This window comes from Bufo gargarizans, chromosome 7, assembly GCF_014858855.1.
Source record: "Bufo gargarizans isolate SCDJY-AF-19 chromosome 7, ASM1485885v1, whole genome shotgun sequence".
Taxonomy (NCBI): domain Eukaryota; kingdom Metazoa; phylum Chordata; class Amphibia; order Anura; family Bufonidae; genus Bufo; species Bufo gargarizans.
In genome coordinates, this window is record NC_058086.1 from 172,157,240 (window position 1) to 172,177,685 (window position 20,446).

General features: G+C 48.0%; 1 protein-coding gene across 1 annotated transcript in view; it reads right to left on the bottom strand.

The window, feature by feature from the left end:
• Positions 1–379: 379 nt before the first annotated feature.
• Positions 380–20,446, bottom strand: part of DNAH1 (dynein axonemal heavy chain 1) — a 45,221-nt gene continuing 25,154 nt past the window's right edge. The window contains 41 exon segments of the mRNA XM_044300865.1: positions 380–1,084; positions 1,161–1,395; positions 2,697–2,903; positions 3,232–3,376; positions 3,449–3,579; positions 3,656–3,823; positions 4,821–4,997; positions 5,082–5,261; positions 5,530–5,700; positions 5,784–5,915; positions 8,079–8,237; positions 8,327–8,471; positions 8,586–8,740; positions 8,742–8,783; positions 9,158–9,309; positions 9,781–9,976; positions 10,074–10,299; positions 10,514–10,674; positions 10,763–10,912; positions 11,004–11,123; positions 11,268–11,393; positions 11,470–11,601; positions 11,717–11,908; positions 12,190–12,357; positions 12,437–12,628; positions 12,716–12,901; positions 13,017–13,127; positions 13,751–13,942; positions 14,026–14,197; positions 14,275–14,483; positions 14,599–14,734; positions 14,818–15,014; positions 15,103–15,333; positions 15,474–15,652; positions 17,212–17,385; positions 17,561–17,718; positions 17,830–17,990; positions 18,072–18,407; positions 18,637–18,795; positions 19,824–19,943; positions 20,224–20,418. Coding sequence (XP_044156800.1) covers positions 963–1,084; positions 1,161–1,395; positions 2,697–2,903; positions 3,232–3,376; positions 3,449–3,579; positions 3,656–3,823; positions 4,821–4,997; positions 5,082–5,261; positions 5,530–5,700; positions 5,784–5,915; positions 8,079–8,237; positions 8,327–8,471; positions 8,586–8,740; positions 8,742–8,783; positions 9,158–9,309; positions 9,781–9,976; positions 10,074–10,299; positions 10,514–10,674; positions 10,763–10,912; positions 11,004–11,123; positions 11,268–11,393; positions 11,470–11,601; positions 11,717–11,908; positions 12,190–12,357; positions 12,437–12,628; positions 12,716–12,901; positions 13,017–13,127; positions 13,751–13,942; positions 14,026–14,197; positions 14,275–14,483; positions 14,599–14,734; positions 14,818–15,014; positions 15,103–15,333; positions 15,474–15,652; positions 17,212–17,385; positions 17,561–17,718; positions 17,830–17,990; positions 18,072–18,407; positions 18,637–18,795; positions 19,824–19,943; positions 20,224–20,418 — 6,900 coding nt within the window. The 3' untranslated portion in view covers positions 380–962.

The following is a 20,446-nucleotide window of genomic DNA, read 5'->3' on the forward strand; positions in this document are numbered from 1 at the left end:
TGGATAGATCATCAGCATCTGACCAGCAGGGATCCAGCACTTGGAACCCCTGACGATCAGCTGTTTGAGAAGGTAGTGGCGTTCACAGGAGCGTTGCGGCCTTCTGTTTCCCGAATATTATCACTGGCCTGGGCGCAGCTCAGCCCCATTGACATCACTGGCCTGCTGCAAAAAGCGAGAAGGCTGCAGCGCTGCCTTCTCAAACATCTAATCGGCAGGGTCTAGATAAGCCTCTACCAAGTGACGCATTTTACCTGCACTGATACATTGTAACAAACCCTGTTCAACAATCAACTGTGTAAACGACTAAGTTCTGAAGGTAGATATCTTAAGAATGACGAGGAATTGAAATACAAAGGTGAATTTTTATTATTTTGTTTCCTCTAGTTACTTTTGCCAATGGAAAGGTGCAGAGTGTTGAATGGAGAAGGCTGAGCAACATGTCTGGTGCAGGGACTGGCGGCGATCACGGCTGTGTCTGGTGCAGGGACTGGCGGCGATCACAGCTGTGTCTGGTGCAGGGACTGGCGGCGATCACGGCTGTGTCTGGTGCAGGGACTGGCGGCGATCACTGCTGTGTCTGGTGCAGGGACTGGCGGCGATCACTGCTGTGTCTGGTGCAGGGACTGGCGGCGATCACTGCTGTGTCTGGTGCAGGGACTGGCGGCGATCACTGCTGTGTCTGGTGGCGATCACTGCTGTGTCTGGTGCAGGGACTGGCGGCGATCACTGCTGTGTCTGGTGCAGGGACTGGCGGCGATCACTGGTTGCGTCTGGTGCAGGGACTGGCGGTGATCACTGGTTGCGTCTGGTGCAGGGACTGGCGGCGATCACTGGTTGCGTCTGGTGCAGGGACTGGCCGTGATCACTGGTTGCGTCTGGTGCAGGGGCTGGCGGCGATCACTGGTTGCATCTGGTGGGGTGACCTGTGACCGCACATGAACATTGTCCTTGGATCGTCATCAGTAATCCAGGGCACAGATTAGGGCCACTCCACGCTTTATCCAGTGTGACTGGGCCTTGCTGCTGGGAAGCTCCACAGCAATGACGTAATTAGTGGAATGGCCAGTGGTGGAGAGAGTTCCTGAGAAGAGGAAGAGTCAATGATGACACCATAATAAGATAAAGTCTATCATCTGTATCAGTTCCTGTTCTCTTACCTGCCCTTGTCAGTGTCTTGTAAATGGGGCACAGGTATGTCCCCGATACGGGCGGCTTGCGTTCAGCAACAGGGAGGAGCCAGATGACAGCCATCTCCGTGTAAAGTTCTTTGGGTCTCGACTCTGACAACTGCGTAGTAGTCTTGTCCCAGCAAGCTCCCTCCAGATATAATCCATGTATATAACATCCCTCCGAGGGGCGCTCTTTCAGATCCGCCACCGTCTCACTGAGGACCTGAGCAAGAACAAAAGTGACATTACCACAGAACTGACGCTGCATCGGCTGCGATCACTGCCTTTCCCTGTCGTCCTAACCAGCAGCACAAGTGGGATTCCTCCCCTGTGAAGCCGGTCAGGACAGGTGGAATTTATGTTGAAAGAAAATTACTGCCAAGTATCAATAATTAATTAATTGAACCCACCCCTATATAGGATTTCCCGCCTTAGCAGGAGGTGCTTTTTTTCTGTCCTGTGAACTTGGGACAGGCGAGTCTCCCAAGCTGGAGTCTCTTAAATTTGCTAAGTTACTGCCTTTTTAAAGACCTTCTGAGATGCCCTTGGGCTTCCCTCTTGGGTCCAGGCCCCTGTTCGTGTGATGCCATTCAGCATCTGGGATTTTTCTTGCTTCTCCGTAAGCCCGTGGCCGGCGCTCCTGCTGCGTCCCGGAAGTACGTCATCTGACGACTTCCGGGTTGACGTGCGGCATTTGTGGCCGCAGTTTTTTTTTTTGTGGGGAAGCTCCAGAGCGTCTGGGTAGGTTCGCTCCTGTCCTTCGATGTCTTAGGACAGGTGATAGGGGCATCCGTCCTCTTGTCTTATGCCGGTAAAAACAAAGGTCTGAAAGCCTCTAAACCTTCCTTGAGCAGGTGGGTAAAAGAGGCTATCCGGGTAGCCTTCCTATCTCAGGATTTGGCTCCTCCCTCCTTTGTGACTGCCCATTCCACCAGGGCAGTCTCCACTTCCTATGCTGAGAAGAAGCTGATTCTGCTAGACCAGATCTGTGCTGCCGCTTCCTGGAGCTCCCAGAGCACCTTTATTAGACATTATCGTCTAGATTCTAGACGGTCTAAGGGAGTGGCCTTTGGACAGTCTATTCTAAGTGCCGCTGTCTCTTAGAAAAAAATAAAATGAGTAAGGGGGTCCCTCCCAATTTGTGTGTAGTACTCCTTGCTAAGTCCCCACTTGTGCTGCTGGTTAGGACGACAGGGAAACGTTAATTTTTAACGTAAATTTGTTTTCCCTTAGTCCTAACAGCAGCACACAAATTTCCCACCCCATCTCAGTTATTAGTTCTACTTGCTAAAAAGCACCTCCTGCCAGGGCGGGGGATCCTATATAGGGGTGGGTTTAATTAATTATTGATACTTGGCAGTAATTTTCTTTCAATAAAAATTCCGCCTGTCCTGACCGGCTTCACAGGGGAGGAATCCCCACTTGTGCTGCTGTTAGGACTAAGGGAAAACAAATTTACGTTAAAAATGAATGTTTCTGGGGTTCTCTGCCCGGGAGATATGCAGCATTAGGTGTTAAGCTCACCTTAAAATCAAAGGAGATTGTGTCTATAGAAATCACGTGTTTTCTTGCAAAATTTTGCAAAGTTCCCGTTAAGAACGCCTGAGGGAAAAACAGTCCACTGATCCAGAAGACAGAAGGGATCCCGTCCGTGATCCACTTTTGAAGGAAGTTGATTCTCTGTAGAAGATCTATGACCCAGGAGGCCAGAGGCTTCAGGGACGGATAAGCCTGAAAAGAGACAGAATTCAGGTGCACTGCCGAGTCTGACCCGGGGCGGCTGTAAGGCTAGGGCTACACGACAACATGTGTAGCGCAACAATTTTCATAATGATAGTCTATGGTGTCGCACACAAAAAATCTATTTGAAATAGATTTTTCTGCAACAGTCGCAGCATGTCGCAGTGCGACACCATAGACGTGTCATTATAAAAATTGTCGTGCAACATCAATGTCGCGCGACACATGTTGCACTGTAGTTGCGCCCTGTGTCGTGCGACTTATTGTCGCATGACACGTCGTTGTGTAGCCCTAGCCTAAATTTGGGCAGGGCACTCACCTTGGCTCTCCACAGTTCTGGCACAGAGTTGTTATAAAGACTGTTCGCCATGAGCTCCAGCTGAGAGGACATGACGACCTGGCCTTTCATTGCCTTTAGCAGATCTCTCAGGGTCTGGAAGAGGATGCCGAGGAGTCGGTTATACCTGAGGGGACAAGGACTAATGTAGTAACGACAATACCCGATGCAGCACATCTGGCAGATGCCCGATCCTTACCGTATAACTTCTTGTATCAGCACGGTGTTCATGGACTCCTGGTACATGACCGGGTACTTTGCCATCACATCCTGCACTGAGATGAGCTGTGGAATCTTCTTCAAGATCCCTTCTGCAATTTCTTCCACCATCTATAGAAACGCACACCATCATTAACCACCCGGCCAATACAGTCACCTAGGAGACGTATGATCTGACGGCACTCACCTCGTCACGACTCCCTCCTGTACTCTGTGTGCGCGGCTGCAGGGTCACGAGAGATCCTAACAGGGCGAAGCTTTCATTCTGAGCAAAAGTGATGTTAGCGTTTTCATGGAGTCCGAACAATTCTGTCAAATCGTTGAGAGGAAGAGATCGGATGTACTGCAGGTAACCCTGAGAGAGGACGGCAAAGAGGAGAAACATGGTCACCACCCAAATGTAAGTGCAGAATACTATCATTTTGCAGTGCGGTCAGTGACAAAATGCTATGTTGATTGCGGTGATTCACTCCGGACCCTTAAAGGCTATGTACACCTTTTGGTGGCATTTTTTAATATTTTTGCATTGTACTCGTTTTGAGCTAAAAATATTGAGCCGTTTTCCCGACACAGCTTTGAGTTTATCTAGTAGCAGGACCTGAATTTTCTCTCTGCTGAGTCAGGCAGATCAGATTATCTCTGATTTCTGACTTTATTTTATTGATAAGAATTTGGCTAAAGGACCCTTTACATGGGACGAGGTACAAGCAGATTGATAGGAAGGAAGCGTTCCTTCCCAACAATCGGCTGATTGTTAGTGGAGGAGACCGGTGCTGCAGTGAACTCCTCCAGAGTATGGGGAGGAGTGACCGCTAGTGCCACCGCTCTTCCCCATACAGACTCGTCGTTTCCCAGCAGCAGATCGTTTTTACACAGCACCATCTGTCACCGGGAAATGAGGATTATTTTTTTTGCTGCACAAAGGATCCAATCACCCGATGAACAAGCTTTTCGCTCGTTCATCGGGTAATTGGCGGTGCATTTACACTGCCAGATCATTGCTGAAGAGCGTTACTATGAACACTCGTTAGTGGTGATCTGTTCAATTCTCGGTCCTTGTAAAGGGCCCTTTAAATAGGTGTTTATTACCTTTTAGTAATTTACAGATAAGAGCACAAAGTGACATTCACGCAACTAGAAAAACTGTAAACACTTTGAGACAGAACGGCTCAATATTTTTAATATCGACCAATTGAAAAAATGATTTTTAGCCCAAAATGAGTAAAATGCAATCATAAAAATTTTTGGGCCCCAAAGGTGTATATAGCCTTTAAAAGGGGGGACTCCAGGACCACAAGAGGTCCATTATCAGTGGTCTATGTGTGTGGCAGGCCATAGCCAGGATCTCTCACATTTAGGTCGTAGGCCGGACTGATCTGCTGATATACTCCAGACTCGGAGAACTTGTAACCTTCTTCTAGGACTGGAGGCTGGTAAAAGTCCTGCAGGATGTTCAGGAGGCAGCGTCTATCCCAGTCATCTGTGACGCGGCCACCATAATTAATCTCCCCAGCCGTGTAACGCAGGACCTGGAGCGAGAGCACAACGTTAATATCTCTGCACACTCTTGTCTCCTTTAGGTGCAAACATCCTGTTCCATCGCATGGACTCACCTTATAGGGGATGTCTGTATATTCCTCCAGGAACATTCGCAGCTGAGAAATGCAAATTCTGAGATCTCCGTCTGTGAATTCATAAGGAATGTTGAACCCTAACGGTCCAAACTTTCGCCTTTCCAGTATGCTCCCGTGGAAAAGGCAGAGAGACAGCAGCAAAGACTTGAATTCAGGAGCCTAGGGGGTGAAACGAGCAAAGTGCAAAAAATGAGGAAAGTAAAGGAATAGCTCTTGTACTGCTTACACAGGATGCAAATCATTCAGAGAACCCAGGAGTCCCGTCCAGTCCATCACTCCTGACCCCAAAAATGCATCCCCATACACATTGTGTTGCAGATCCTGCTAGAACTGCGCTGATCGGCCGGGAGGACCTTAACCTTATGATTTAAATTCCTTTCTATATATTTGGAATAATCAGAGGAGTACACAGAAGTCAGGGACTTACCTTCCTGCTTTCATGAAGCTGTGCATCACTCAGGCTCAGGTAAGTGCGCAAGAGGTTTGCCTTCACACCCCTCGGGGGCTCAATGGTGAGTTTAGAGCCATTCTGCAGAATGGATACTGGGAACTGGTTACTGGGCATGCTGGTGAGCCAAACCCTAAAGTCCCGGTGAACCTAACCAAACAGCCAAGTTATAATACTAGTCAGTGAAATGGTGCACCACTAAATGTAAAAGACTAGACTGCTCTAGTACCTACCTTATCTGGGTCTATGCTCTCTATTAGTCTTTCCAATGAGGGCATCCAGCTTGGGGCAAGATGGCAATTCTGGAAGAACACCCACTTTCCGCGCTCCATGGAATTACGCATCATGGCTTCAGCCCGAGGACCCTGGAGACAGAAAAATGGGAAATCTCGAGCAATGCAAAGGACAAAACAAACTGCCAGGAGCAGGAGAGCTACAGGAATGTACAGGTCCTTCTCAAAAAATTAGCATATTGTGATAAAGTTCATTATTTTCTGTAATGTACTGATAAACATTAGACTTTCATATATTTTAGATTCATTACACACCAACTGAAGTAGTTCAAGCCTTTTATTGTTTTAATATTGATGATTTTGGCATACAGCTCATGAAAACCCAAAATTCCTATCTCAAAAAATTAGCATATCATGAAAAGGTTCTCTAAACGAGCTATTAACCTAATCATCTGAATTAACTAATTAACTCTAAACACCTGCAAAAGATTCCTGAGGCTTTTAAAAACTCCCAGCCTGGTTCATTACTCCAAACGGCAATCATGGGTCAGACTGCCGACCTGACTGCTGTCCAGAAGGCCATCATTGACCCCTCAAGCAAGAGGGTAAGACACAGAGAGACATGTCTGAAGGAATAGGCTGTTCCCAGAGCGCTGTATCAAGGCCCCTCAGTGGGAAGTCTGTGGGAAGGAAAAAGTGTGGCAGAAAACGCTGCACAACGAGAAGAGGTGACCGGACCCTGAGGAAGATTGTGGAGAAGGACCGATTCCAGACCTTGGGGGACCTGCGGAAGCAGTGGACTGAGTCTGGAGTAGAAACATCCAGAGCCCCCGTGTACAGGCGTGTGCAGGAAATGGGCTACAGGTGCCGCATTCCCCAGAAACAGCGGCAGAAGCGCCTGACCTGGGCTACAGAGAAGCAGCACTGGACTGTTGCATGTCATTCGGAAATCAAGGTGCCAGAGTCTGGAGGAAGACTGGGGAGAGGGAAATGCCAAAATGCCTGAAGTCCAGTGTCAAGTCCCCACAGTCAGTGATGGTCTGGGGGCCATGTCAGCGGCTGGTGTTGGTCCACTGTGTTTTATCAAGGGCAGGGTCAATGCAGCCGCTATCAGGAGATTGTGGAGCACTTCATGCTTCCATCTGCTGAAAAGCTTTATGGAGATGAAGATTTCATTTTTCAGCACGACCTGGCACCTGCTCACAGCGCCAACACCACTGGTAACTGGTTTACTGACCATGGTATTACTGTGCTCAGTTGGCCTGCCAACTCTCCTGACCTGAACCCCATAGAGAATCTGTGGGATATTGGGAAGAGGAAGTTGAGAGACGCAAGACCCAACACTCTGGATGAGCTTAAAGAGGACCTTTCACTACTCTACAAACGAAAAACTAACTATACCTGTGGGCAGAGCGGCGCCCAGACTTACTAGTAAGTGCAGAGGGACCCCTGGGCGCCGCTCTGCCCACAGGTATAGTTAGTTTTTCGTTTGTAGAGTAGTGAAAGGTCCTCTTTAAGGCCGCTATCGAAGCATCCTGGGCCTCCATAACACCTCAGCAGTGCCCCTGGCTGATTGCCTCCATGCCACGCCGCAGTGAAGCATCCTGGGCCTCCATAACACCTCAGCAGTGCCCCTGGCTGATTGCCTCCATGCCACGCCGCAGTGAAGCATCCTGGGCCTCCATAACACCTCAGTAGTGCCACAGGCTGATTGCCTCCATGCCACGCCGCAGTGAAGCCTCCTGGGCCTCCATAACACCTCAGCAGTGCCACAGGCTGATTGCCTCCATGCCACGCCGCATTGAAGCATCCTGTGCCTCCATAACACCTCAGCAGTGCCACAGGCTGATTGCCTCCATGCCACGCCGCATTGAAGCCTCCTGGGCCTCCATAACACCTCAGCAGTGCCACAGGCTGATTGCCTCCATGCCACGCCGCATTGAAGCAGTCATTTCTGCAAAAGGATTCCCGACCAAGTATTGAGTGCATAACTGAACATAATTATTTGAAGGTTGACTTTTTTTGTATTAAAAACACTTTTCTTTTATTGGTCGGATGAAATATGCTAATTTTTTTAGATAGGAATTTTGGGTTTTCATGAGCTGTGGCCAAAATCATCAATATTAAAACAATAAAAGGCTTGAACTACTTCAGTTGTGTGTAATGAATCTAAAATATATGAAAGTCTAATGTTTATCAGTACATTACAGAAAATAATGAAGTTTATCACAATATGCTAATTTTTTGAGAAGGACCTGTATAATGGTGGATTGAGGGTAGTTAGTGGGTACATACCTGTCCCTGACCTAAAGATATAGCCGTTAACTTCTTGGAAAACCTCATCTCCTCAGCAAATTTGTAGAGATCCGCGGCTGGGTCGGTGCCGGGCGATAAGATGAAGATCAACGGAGTTACAGGTGAAGACTCGCGGTATACGGCTCCCAGGTCTGCGGTCTAGGTCCAAGAATTAACATTACAATTTCTGTGTCTAAAAAAAATATGTCTCCGCTCCAGCACAGATGGGACTGCCTGCGTCCACTTACCTGAGGTTCGATGAACCTTTGCCCCAGGTGCTGGCAGACGTAGTCCTGCATGGCGTTGGTGACTTTGTCCCCTCTTAGACATCGTAGAATCAGCAGCTTTTGGAAGGAATCTAATTTCTGGTCCAATTCACCAGGAAGCTGCTCCCTAAAATGAACAGAACGCAGGTCATTGGGTCTCCTGGCCGCCCGTGTCCTGTCACTGCTGGGCTGATTTATGGGCATTCGCCAGCTCAGTGGTCGCATATAGTCATGGGCTCACCGCTGCGGCTCGGAGCTGTCGCAGATCCGTCTGTATTCCTCCTGGTGTTGAATGATTTCCTCTTTGATGCTACTGAAGTTGCTCAGCATGCTCAAGGCCTGGACATCTCTCCACGCTCGCTCAGTCAGCCATTCAGCACAGGGGTTGTCCGCCAGCGCTGGGGGCCGTGCCGCCGGACAGCAGGAAGCGCCATTCTTCCTGTATACATTATAAGACAGCGACTTATACATGGTAATGAAGATGGCAAGAAGAATGGCAGCATTACTGGAATACCCATTACAGACAACTCCTGTATCTGCCTCATGTGCCGGCCTAATAGAGAAGACCGCTCTGGAGGATCACTAGGTAACCAGTGATTTTTAAGGTGTGCCCTGCAATGCTTTATGCCGCTGGACCACCCAAGGGCTGCTGGGTTTAGTTAAAAGTTCTCCAACAACCATTGAGGCGTGAGGCGCAGGTGAGGTTACTTTTGGTGCCCCTGACCTGGCTCTGTATAGTACTGACAGCCCTCGGGTCGCTCCAGGTTCCGACTCTAGAGCTGCTCTATACCATGGGCTGTATCCTGCGCTCACCATATTGATGAGACCTTTGTCCATGAGAATCCGCACGCACAGCAGGAATGAGAACATCAGTTTATGCTTTTCGAAGAGACTCCGACAGACGTTGCTGTAGAGACTGAAGGTGAAGTAGGTGTTGATGTTGTCGATTCTTTTCTCAACAGATTCTGGAAGAACAAATCATTATGAAGTCTCTCAACCCATTCATAGCATGCACATGGAGCCACATATGATACAACATGGCAACCCAGAAGAGGCGGAGAAGCCTGTAGATTATAAGGATCAGGCCACAGTCTTATGGCTGACCATCGTCTTAGAGAAGATGCCATCCTATTTCCATGGCATGCTTTACCATCCAGTATATACCGGACAAATACTGGACACTATAGGATAAAATGGCGGCTTCTCTAAGAAGTTAGGGATATCTGAAGTTGTCCATTGATACAGGACTGCTGCCGGATGAAGAAGGTGGCCGTCAGATATTTTACTGCAGATTCAGTATCAGAAACAACCATCAAGAGGTGCATGACAGTGAAGGACAATAGAAATAAAATCAAGAAGAGGTTAAAGATGGAGTCTGGTGGTGATAACTACTATTAATGGGAGTACCATGAGAGCTAGAGATTTCCAGGCCTTACCTGCTCTCTCAGAATTGGCAATGGCAGCAGAGAAGATACCCAGGAACCACTCCAGCGAGTACTGGTACATGGGGTCTACGTTGGACAGATCCGAGACACAGAAGAACAGAATCTGTGTCCTTACAGCCACAGGGACGTACTGGTGCCGGGTGATATCTATATCTCTTTCTGTCTGCTCGGCAACTTGAACTTTTGCCTTGAGAGAAAAGAGAAATATACAGAAAAAGTTTCCAAGCTACGACCGAGTCCATGGCTGGCAAATGAGCCCTACATCATCTCTGCCGTTCACTCACCTTGATCTCTCCAGCTTTCACCTTTGAGGCCTCCAGCACTTTGATCAAATCCACGTCATCCACTGGATTTCCTTGTGAGGAGCTGAGGCGCATGAGAATCTGGTCCTCAATTTCCTTCAGCTCCTGACGCATTTTAGCATTGGATAGAATTAACTGGTTCTTAGCTTCTTCCAAATCTGGACGTTCTTCAGCCACAACTTGTCCGAGGAGTTGATCCTCCAGGCCACTGTATGGAAATGGAAAGACTTAGACTCTGCAAAGAACACATTCAATGGCCAAAGACCATGAAAGCAGCCAATATATCTATAGGAATCTTACAGTCCAGAAGTTAGTAAAATCTGAGAGCCCGAATGGGTAGAGAAACCACATGCAGCACGTTTAATACACGGGGCAGTCGTTTTCACATGTGCAGCCCCGTGGTAAACAGTCAATGCCATTACCTGGGAGACAGAGTGAAGTTGATGAGCGTGACTTTGGTGCAGATTTCTGGTGGATAATGAGGGTTTGGCAGCTTGGTTGTGATGTACATCCTGAAATCATCGTGATAGGGAATGACGGCATCACCCAAGCGTAGCACAGTGCTACCCTGCTGCTTGTACGTCTGTGATATGGAGAGAGGACAGGTAGGGATCAGAGGAAGACGGTCTAATAAAGAACTGATGAAGTCGCTGATAACGCACATTACTTACCTGCTTGAGCAGCACAGGTTCCAGTGCAGGATCCAGCTCTTCTCCTACGTTCTCCAGCAAAAACGGTTTCCCAAAGCGGATAGCGTTTTCTAAACTGCGTAAAAAGTCCCGGTCACTGAGCTTCACCACGTCCAAGCCGTTGTCCTTCTCCTGTCCAAGATGACATTATATACAAGAGAATGAGATCCAGAACAAACCCCTCGAAACGTTCGTCCGTCTTGTCTTGCACACGTCAACTCACCAGGTTTTTGATCCACCTGTTGGCTTGGCCTTGCGGGTCAATGAAATGAGACCAGCGCTGTGAATACTGAGTTATGACTCCATTCTCCACAGACAGCGTGTCGTTAGGAAGTCCTGCAATCTGAGAGGAGAAGGCTTCAGTGAAGGGTTAACATACTTCCACCCCATACCATTCTACTGCAGAGCTGTCGGAGGGTTTAGAGGTTTTTTGGAGTTGTGTTGTGTTGTCTGTTACCATTGAAGCCCCATTTTCTAGAGCTCTCACCTGCCAGGAGCGGATCTTCACGGGGTCTCCCAATGTCCCTATGAGGGATGGCTCCTGTGTGCATGGTACTTGCAGATCCTTCAGCTTCTTGGTCCACTGCTCAAACAGGGATGTCCGGTATTGTCCCTGAGGAGACAGCAGACATATAATCAATGACAGGTAATACATTGTCCATAACAGCAATTCTATACCAGATTCTCACCGTGAATGGTCCTAAATAAGCCAAGAAGCCAGCGCAGAGCAGCAGATCTCCTGTAACGTTGACTAGCAGGTTCTCCAGGTTTAGGACTGTATCTTGCCAGCGCTGACGCTCGTCAGCCAAGCCAGTGATCAACTACAAGAAGAGAAACCATCAAGTGAATGAGTATTAGCAAGAGAAGACATGACAGGAAGTCAGTGGCTCCCTGAATAATGCAGCTTTAGGTCGGTAAGTGCATTGGTCTCTTTACCTTATCAGCACGGATCAGTTTCTGTTCACATTGGTCACATTTCTGTTCCAGCTCTTCCTTCTTGGACACACAGTCCCGATACTTTGCTTGTAAAGTGGCAATTCCCTCTTCTACTTCGTTCAGTCGAGCTTTGGCTTTATCAAGGATTTTCTGGGTCACTGCCAAATCTTCCTGAGCTTCTTTCAGCGCTTGCTGCACAAAACAGAGAAATGTATGGGGAAACGCGGCCTACTACCATGAAGGTGGTGTGTTAGGTTGGACCCGGTCTCACTGAGGTTACAGTTGGAAGAACTGTTCACCATTTTGTCTGTTGTGCCAGCTTGTACGGCGGAGAATCCCTCCAAAGCTGGAGATTTAATCTTCACTGATGGAAAGGATTCGTGACGGTAAGAGCAGGCACTCATTCAGATATATGGCCCTGTCAGTTTTATAGACATAAGATGATGGAAATGTAGAGGAATCCATATACTTACTCTTTTGGGTTCCACGGCATGTGCCACAAAGTGATACTTATGCATGGCCCGAACCCACTGACAGATGGAGGTACAAGCCTTTGAGACCCTGGCAATGGCTGCCGGCTGAAATTCCTCATTATCAATGTAGGGCTGTATGGCTTTTATAACAGCATCTGGAATATTATCCTGACAACAGGAGGAAGAGCAGCTCGTGAGATCATGAATCCTTGCCTTTTTATTATTTTAATGCTTGTCCGACTCCTACCTTGTCAAATTTGAATAACCCCTCCAGGAACTTGCCCGGGTCTTGCAGCAGACCCTTCCCCGGCTCCCAGTAGTCGTCTATTTTACTTCCAGGTTTTTCTCCAGCCACTTTCTTTGGTTTGATGCCTTTCATTATGCAGACGGCTTCAATCACAAGTTTTACACCAACTGGGGGACGCTGCATGGCCCTGACCTGAGGAAGGAACCCACACGTAATGTAATCCATTCATTTCCCATTGCTGGAGACAGACAAGTTCTCCGTACGATCAGCTTCACCCACCTCAGTGACATCATTCTTATTAAGAGACTTTAGACTGGCGAGAGCCGCGTCCAGAGCCGGCAGCGCCTCATCCAGGTCCTTCTGGGCATCATCTGCAATTTCCTGAGCTTTGCTCGCCTTCTCTGTGGCCTTAGTTTCTTCTACCTGCACATTGGTCCTGGTGGCTTCAGCTACTACTGTGTCCTCCTGAAATACAACAGAAAGTTCCCGAGTTTAGTGAACTGGTAGCAAAAATATCTGGAAATACTGCCCAGACATGGAAAACCTTTTACACCTCTTCCTGGATAATGTATTGGTTTACCTCAATTTTCTGCATAGTGGTGACCGTGTCTTGTGCCGCCTCCTCCAGTAATGGGCGCATAATCTCTAATTCCTCTTGCATCTTGGCAACATCCTCGGCGGTGTGAAGGAGCTGAGAAAGTACAACACAAATGTGGTAAAATGGAAGATGAATGACGCTAATTGGGCCCTGATCAGGGTGCCAAGAGCCCTGTGTGTAGGAGGCTTCTGTTCTCCACGGTTATCATATCATCTAACACGTATGAATACACCCAGGTGGAGATATCGAGGGCTTCCAAAGATCACGATCACTTGATATTCCACCAAAGATTTACAACATTTCTACATGGAAACAGAAATCATTAGGAAAAGTTCACACATGTTGGATTTGCGGGATGAAAATCCACAAGGCAAACCTGCACTGATTGATGCAGATTTCGGTGCAGATTTGCCTTTGGATTTCCTAAGAATCTAAAAAAATAAATAAAAAAATTGATTTAAAATCCACATTTTTCAGAGGATCTGTGGGTAATTTGCAGCAGAATACACCATACATAACACTGTTGTGCTGCAGACTTTGGGGTCACTTTCTGCAGCTAGTGGATGAAACGTCTTCACTTGTGCAAATCAGGTGAAATGTGTCCGATCAAAGCAACAAAGCAAATTATGATAAAATAATAGAAAATAAGATAAATTAATGACAAAAAAGGTAACACGATGAAGGATGAAGATTCAGGAGGGGGATGGTAACCTTACCTTGTCCAGCCCACTCTTCATCCTCTCCTTGGCCGTCTTGATCTCCATCAGTTTTTTACCGATCAGACTGGAATATATGCCCAGCAGCTCCAGGTAACTCTTGGGTGTGATGTAATTATGTCGTGAGAGCTCGGCCAAGTATTGCTTGGACTTGACAGCGACCGACTGATGCATCTCCACACACATCTGGATCTGTGTCAGGACAATGCACAGAATTACCAGGCATCTACTTTAGTTTCATCGCAGCTTCAGGACACTAAGTGTCTCCAACTTACCATGCCTTGGACGACTGATTCTCGAGACTCGAGCTCTGGGATCTCCATTAGGAAAGAAGAGGCTACTGACTGTAAGGCTTCCGCTGGCCACTCGTCAAACCAGTCAATGGTGCAACAAGTCACCAAGGACGGGAACTGCCGCAACCTGGAGCGGAACACCTCGCCTATTGGACTATAAAAGAGGGATGAAGATGAGATGTCCACCAATCCTCTTGTTCGTTCAGTGGTGGAAATGTCAGGGAGACGTACCTCATGCACAGCACTGTGTGAATGTTGCCCCTCACTCGTCTTGTGTAGGCCGCCATTAAGTTGGCTTTTGTTGGCGGTTGCCCCATGTCTTGCACCACTGGTTTCATGACTGAGACGATCTGATCCTGCTCCTCAGGTCCATACAAGTTGGGGACGTCTCCTGAATTGAGGATGTTGTTGATGTCTTCGAGGAATGACTCGTTCTTAATCTTAAAGAGAAATGGTTATTTGAAGAAGAAATGGTTGAAGATCTGGAGAACAGGGTAAAATAATCTCTTGATGACATCTCTCTATATACTCGTAGAAAAGATGGTGGCAACCAACCTGGGTGTCGGTGAAAAGAAAAGTGATGGGAGTATTCTGCAGCCCGGCTTTCAGCAAAATTCCCTTAATGTCTTCTCTCCATTCTGGGATTCCATAGTTTTTTGATAATTCGATCTGGAAACATTCATATTCTGCCCTGAAAAGATAACAGACGAAAGTAAATCTATAAGAATGAACCAGTACATCGTAACTAAGACAGCGTTCTGTGCGTCTCCTTACATGTGGCTGGCTAGTCTGGTTAGGGACTGTCTTCCACTTCCTCCAACACCTAAGAGCAGGGCGTTGCCAAGCGGTTGGCGCAGGACCCGACTGATGCGGCAAATATGTTGAATGGCGTCGAGGAAAAGGACCAACTTCATCTTTGCTGTGTTGATCTGATTATAATCTTCCATGTAATCCGTCATGACCCGAAGGAGCTGATGGAACACACAGAACTAATTACCTCGGAACGAGGACTTAGAACAAAGGCAAGCCCAGTTTTAATGGTTTTCTGGATTTTCATACCATTTCTCGGTCTTCAAGGAGCTGATATGATTTGGCATCTGATCCAGAGGTCACAAAATCACCGTACAGTATGGGCTGCTGTGGTATCACCTCCTCGAAGGCGGCTCCGAATTCCTGCATCTGTCCCTTCATGAGGTCATCAAACCATTTCCGGTCTTCATCGTTCACCAGCCGGTCCTGGAAAATCCGGCACGATTCATGGTACCAAAGCTTCAGGAGACAAACCTTGTCCTTGGAAAGGGAATAGAGACAGTAGCATCAATGACAACTGCTCCAGCAGTACATACCATAGGGAGTGAATCCCCCAAAAAGCCAGAAGACCTCCTTCACCTGGCATCGACCTTTGCATGGTACCTCTTGTGCATGCTCACCTTGATCTTAGCTGGTTCAGCCATCAATATTCCTTGGAAAACCTTGGACAGGTCTCGGAGGTTGAACGTGTAGTGAGACTTTGCTGGGGTGGGGAGCAGCTGTGATGTGATGGTCTTGTACATTTTGATTGTAGCCTCCACCAGCTGCTCTGTGAGGGGCTGAATTGCCGGGGCCCCTTCTGCAAGGAACGGAAGACAACTGCTGATTAAGCAGATTCACCTTCGATAAACACGTGCAGAGCCACAGTCCACCGATGGGACGGTGCACAGGTTGACAACATTGGGGTAATGAGCAGAGGACTACCCCAGGACACAGATCTAGTGCAGGAGGAGATGGTCCTTCATCAGGTCTGTCTATCTGCTCTGCTTCCTTGTAACCTGCGCTTCTCCTACGTTGTGTCTGACCTGTCAGGTATACAGGTCCTTCTCCTCACTTACTGACTGCGTCCTTGTAACTTCTCTCTCCAAGTCATCCAGCCAGAACATAGTAGATGTTCAGTAACTGTGCTAAACTAGTAAAATACTGGATGTCATTAGTTATAAATCTCTGGTTCATATCACATACATCTGCTTTTAAATGGATTTCCGGACATTGAAATAGAGTCTGTGTCTCAGTGTGGCTAATGTGCCCCACGTCTTACCTTTATATTCATGCAGTTATATCCCAGACTCAAGAGCAGAAGCTGCTTCCTCGCTGATCAACCCCTTGTAACGTAACCTTTAATCATCTAGTCTGTAAAGGAGGTAATGTCTGCCTGACACAGCGAGGACGGACATACAAGTGCCGCCTGGTCACTGACATACTCTGCAGGCAGAGATCAGGTAGACGGCAAGGAACCGCTGAGGAAAGAGGGATCAATATCTTCTGTAGTGGGGCCAGGTGGTTGGACAGACCAGGGCGCTCCTGGAGAGGTGATCTGTATGCATTGTCCTTCTTTTGTACGGAGACGTTTCCGTGTCTTCTCCATGTGACGGCTGTGTCCGCTGGGTGGGCGGGCTCCTTGGAGGAGATATGTATTGATATCAGTGCGACCGCTGTACCGGTGTCACGATGTCGGCTGAAGTTGGAGTATGGGGCCAGTGCTATAGGCAGAGAGGGCAGCGCAGTGCAGGATTCGATATGGAGCTAATGTGATTCAAAGTGTTTATTCATTATTCATTATGCATATTACGGAGCCTTTTTAACATAAGATGGGGCGGGATGTGGACAGGATAACTGGTAAGAAGTTTCTATATGGCTGGACGGGTACTTTGTGATACCTCCATAACAAGTCCTGCTGTGCACTCTCCATATGCATGAAGCACTGGCCCTATGGCTGCAGGCCAGTGACGCCATTGTGAGCCCAGCGTGGTAAAGCAGCAGCAGAAAGCAAGGAGCCATGCAAACCCACAGGCACTGCCATAACATGGAGAAGACCATGCATAACATACACAGGAAAAGAAATGCGAGTGCGCACAGATCAGCCCACAGCATTACGAAGGGTAGTGCGACATGCGTGCTCCGGTCTGGAGAGCTAATACGCCTGACGTCGGCAGCTTCAGGTCCTGCACCTACGGAGGCAGGAGCACAGGGGAGTTTTCATTCTTGGCACAAAGCTTCCAGATCTCCACTGGTGAAGGATACAAGCACTAATACTTGATGACTTAATTCAAGCAAAATTCCATTCATCCAGGATGATGTGATATTCCGAACCATCGGACATAGTGTCCATCCTACTCCTTCGTCCTTGTCACTTACCCATCCAGCTTCCCAGAATGGAGGAGAAGATCCTTCTCTTGCTGCTGTCGCCCATCTCCGTAAAGCACAAGTAGTTGAAGTGACGTGTGAGACGAGGCGACACCGGATTCCTGCCGCCTCCGGGGGGTCCCATGGCGCACAGAAAATTAATGTCCACTAATTTCTTGAAGACTCCTGCAAAGGTTGGAAAGGTCACTGGTCATGAGCCCAGCTTTCATTCGGGATCCCTGGACCCCGAGGTTTTGCCATATGCATCAAGGCTAAATGACTGCAGTATGGGGTCTGTTTTTGGAGGGGGGTCCTCTTTTTAGTGCCACTCCCTGTTTTTACTGTTCATGTGGGTCCTTACCTATCTGCTTGCGGTCATACCATCCTCCATGGTCCATCCACTGTCTCAAGAGCTCGATAGGTGGCTGTGCTCCGTATGTCTCCAGGGCTGGCATGTTCATGTCATCAATGAAGAAGATAAAATAGCGCCCTAGGGGTGGTCCGAACACCCCCTTCCTCCTGTAATGATAGATAGCTGGAGCTAATAGTTGCAAGTAGATGAATCCTACTAATGTCTGCGTATTTGCCCCCCCGATAATCGCCCCCTACCCCCTTTGAAATGTTTCTTGCCTTTTGTCTAGTTTGCTGTCGATCAGGTCCTGAGTCTGATTGGCTGAGGTTCTTGCAGAGAACATAAGGAAGTGGCTGATATATTCCTGGGGCATGTTCTTCAGAAGCTTGTCAGAGATGGTCAGGGTCTTCCCTGTACCTGTAGGACCCACACACAGAACCTGCAGACAAAATGCTTGATGAGTCCAGGTATAATGACTGCTGCTCAGGCGCTGCTGTCATAATGCCTCCTATGGACTCACCGGCTTTTTGTTGGCCAGCAGCATCCCCAGGAGATGCGACATTCGTATGGTGTCCAGAGTGGGCACGATGATGTCGGCATAGCTGGTGTCAGGAGCTATGGAGAAAGGAGCGGAGGACTCCATCCAGTTCACCCAGCGCACCTCAAGGAGAAAACATATGTCAGCATGTGGAATCACAGGCGGCGGTGCTGGCGTCCTTACACAGGAGGACGCATGGCGCACACGTCTCACCTTCCTCCGCGTGTCCTCATCGTCATCCTCCACAACGCTGCTTATGCCAGCATCATCCAGCACATAGTCATAGGCCAGGCCTTCTTCTGGGAAGAGTACTGTCACCTGAGGATTGTGCAGAGATGTATAGTCATACGATACAGGTGGAGCGGGATGTAGTGCAGAGGAGAATATGTGAGCCCTCTGCTTCAAGAGGTGGAGGATCCCTGAGCCCCCCAGCTGTGATTACTTATCATTGTCACAGCATGCTAGGAGTTGTAGTTACTCAGAAGTAGTTTTAATCAGCAGATGCAGATTCAATAACATGGCTGCTGCTCACGTTAACTTGTTTTACCTTCTCAGAAATCATTTTTTCCCTCAAAAATGTGTTGAAGAGCACGCGGCCATCAGAGTCGCCGGTGATTCCCACGCTCCAGATCAGGGCGAATATGAACCAGCTTTCCACCAGCTCCCCGATGCGATCCAGCTTTTCTTGGGGGATTTTCTTCAGTCCCTGGAAAGTCAGAATGAACGTCCTCATGTAATAAAAGTGGCGTCAAACAACCCTGGCCAAGTGTGCATGTGTTATGAATGAGAAGAGGTGGGAAAGCTGCAGCCAGACCTCCTCTGCCCCCTCCTCTGTCACTTTTAAAGGGGTCCTCTCACTTCAGCAAGTGGCATTTATCATGTAGAGAAAGTCAACACAAGCCACTTACTAATGTATTGTTATTACCCATATTGCTTCCTTTGCTGGCTGGATTCATTTTTCCATCACATTATACACTGCTTGTTTCCATGGTTACGACCACCCTGCAATCCATCAGTGGTGGTCGTGCTTGCACAGTATAGGAAAAAGCGCTAGCCTATGTGCCCCCCATGGTCCCGGCCACCAGAGAGGCCGATGCTTTTTCCTATAGTGTACAAGCACGACCACCACTGATGGATTGCAGGGTGGTCTGTAACCATGGAAATGAGCAGTGTATAATGTGATGGAAAAATGAATCCAGCCAGCAAAGGAGACAACATGGAGAATCACAAAACATTAGGAAGTGCCTTGTATTAACTTCCTCTACATGATAAATGCCACTTACTAAAGTGAGAGGACCCCTTTAAGCTTCTCTGTTCCCTTTAGACCATTTTGCCCCCAGACCTCTCTGTCCTCCCATGAACCCGTTGGCCCCTCCGGACCCTCTTGTGGTGGCTTATCTCCTGAACACAAAAGGATCCAAGAGCCCAACTGCTATCACCCCCGACATCAGCTGTTGGGGCAGAGTCATGTCCCTTATACAGTGGCCGACACCACAGAAATGAACAGGTCCAGCTAATCTATATCTGCTGTGTACGGCCAGGTATAATGCACAGACGCAGGAAAACTAGGCGTTAGGCAGAGAAACACCCTCCTATCAGATAACTTCAAAAATGGCAGAACTATGAATGCAGCTCTGGGTATGACTGGAGTATAATACAGGCTGTAACTCAGAATCAGTACAAGATAAGTAAATACCGAACATGACATGGAGACCGAATATTAAGGGGTTTTACCTCTCTTGGAATAAAAGGTTCAAAGAAACACTCGAGCAGCTTAAGGAGACTCGTCACCAGGTTACTGGCGGTGGAAGCGATGACTTCCTTCACTTTACGATGCACAAACTGGATGGAACCCTGAAGAGAAGAGATGGGGTATGAGTGTGGTTCAGGATACAAGGCGGGTGCAAGATCATTAGTAATGACAATGTGGATGCTTTACACTGCAGTTCTGCTCCACCAGGTACAGCTGGGATCAATGACTCAAGTATGGTTGCAAAGTTTACGGAGGTCTGAGAAGTAAAATCTACGTCCCCTCTCCATGTTTTACACTGCAGCTCTTTTTGTTCAGATTGAAAAGGAAGACAGTAAGTCTTGAAGATGTCTTGGCTGCATCGACAACACCAATGATTTTTACCTGCAGGAACCGTGAGAACAAAGACTCCAACTGCTCCACGTAGGGTTTCATGACGGGGGGAATATGACGAAGCCAGCATTCGGTAAATGGGCTGAGTCCAAGAATACTGGGTTCCAGGTACACCATGCCACAGCGGGAAACTGTAGCCGGAGAAGCAACAGCCAAATCCTGGACCTCAAACATCATGGTCATGGCCTAAAGGAGAAGAGGACATTTTAGTGGG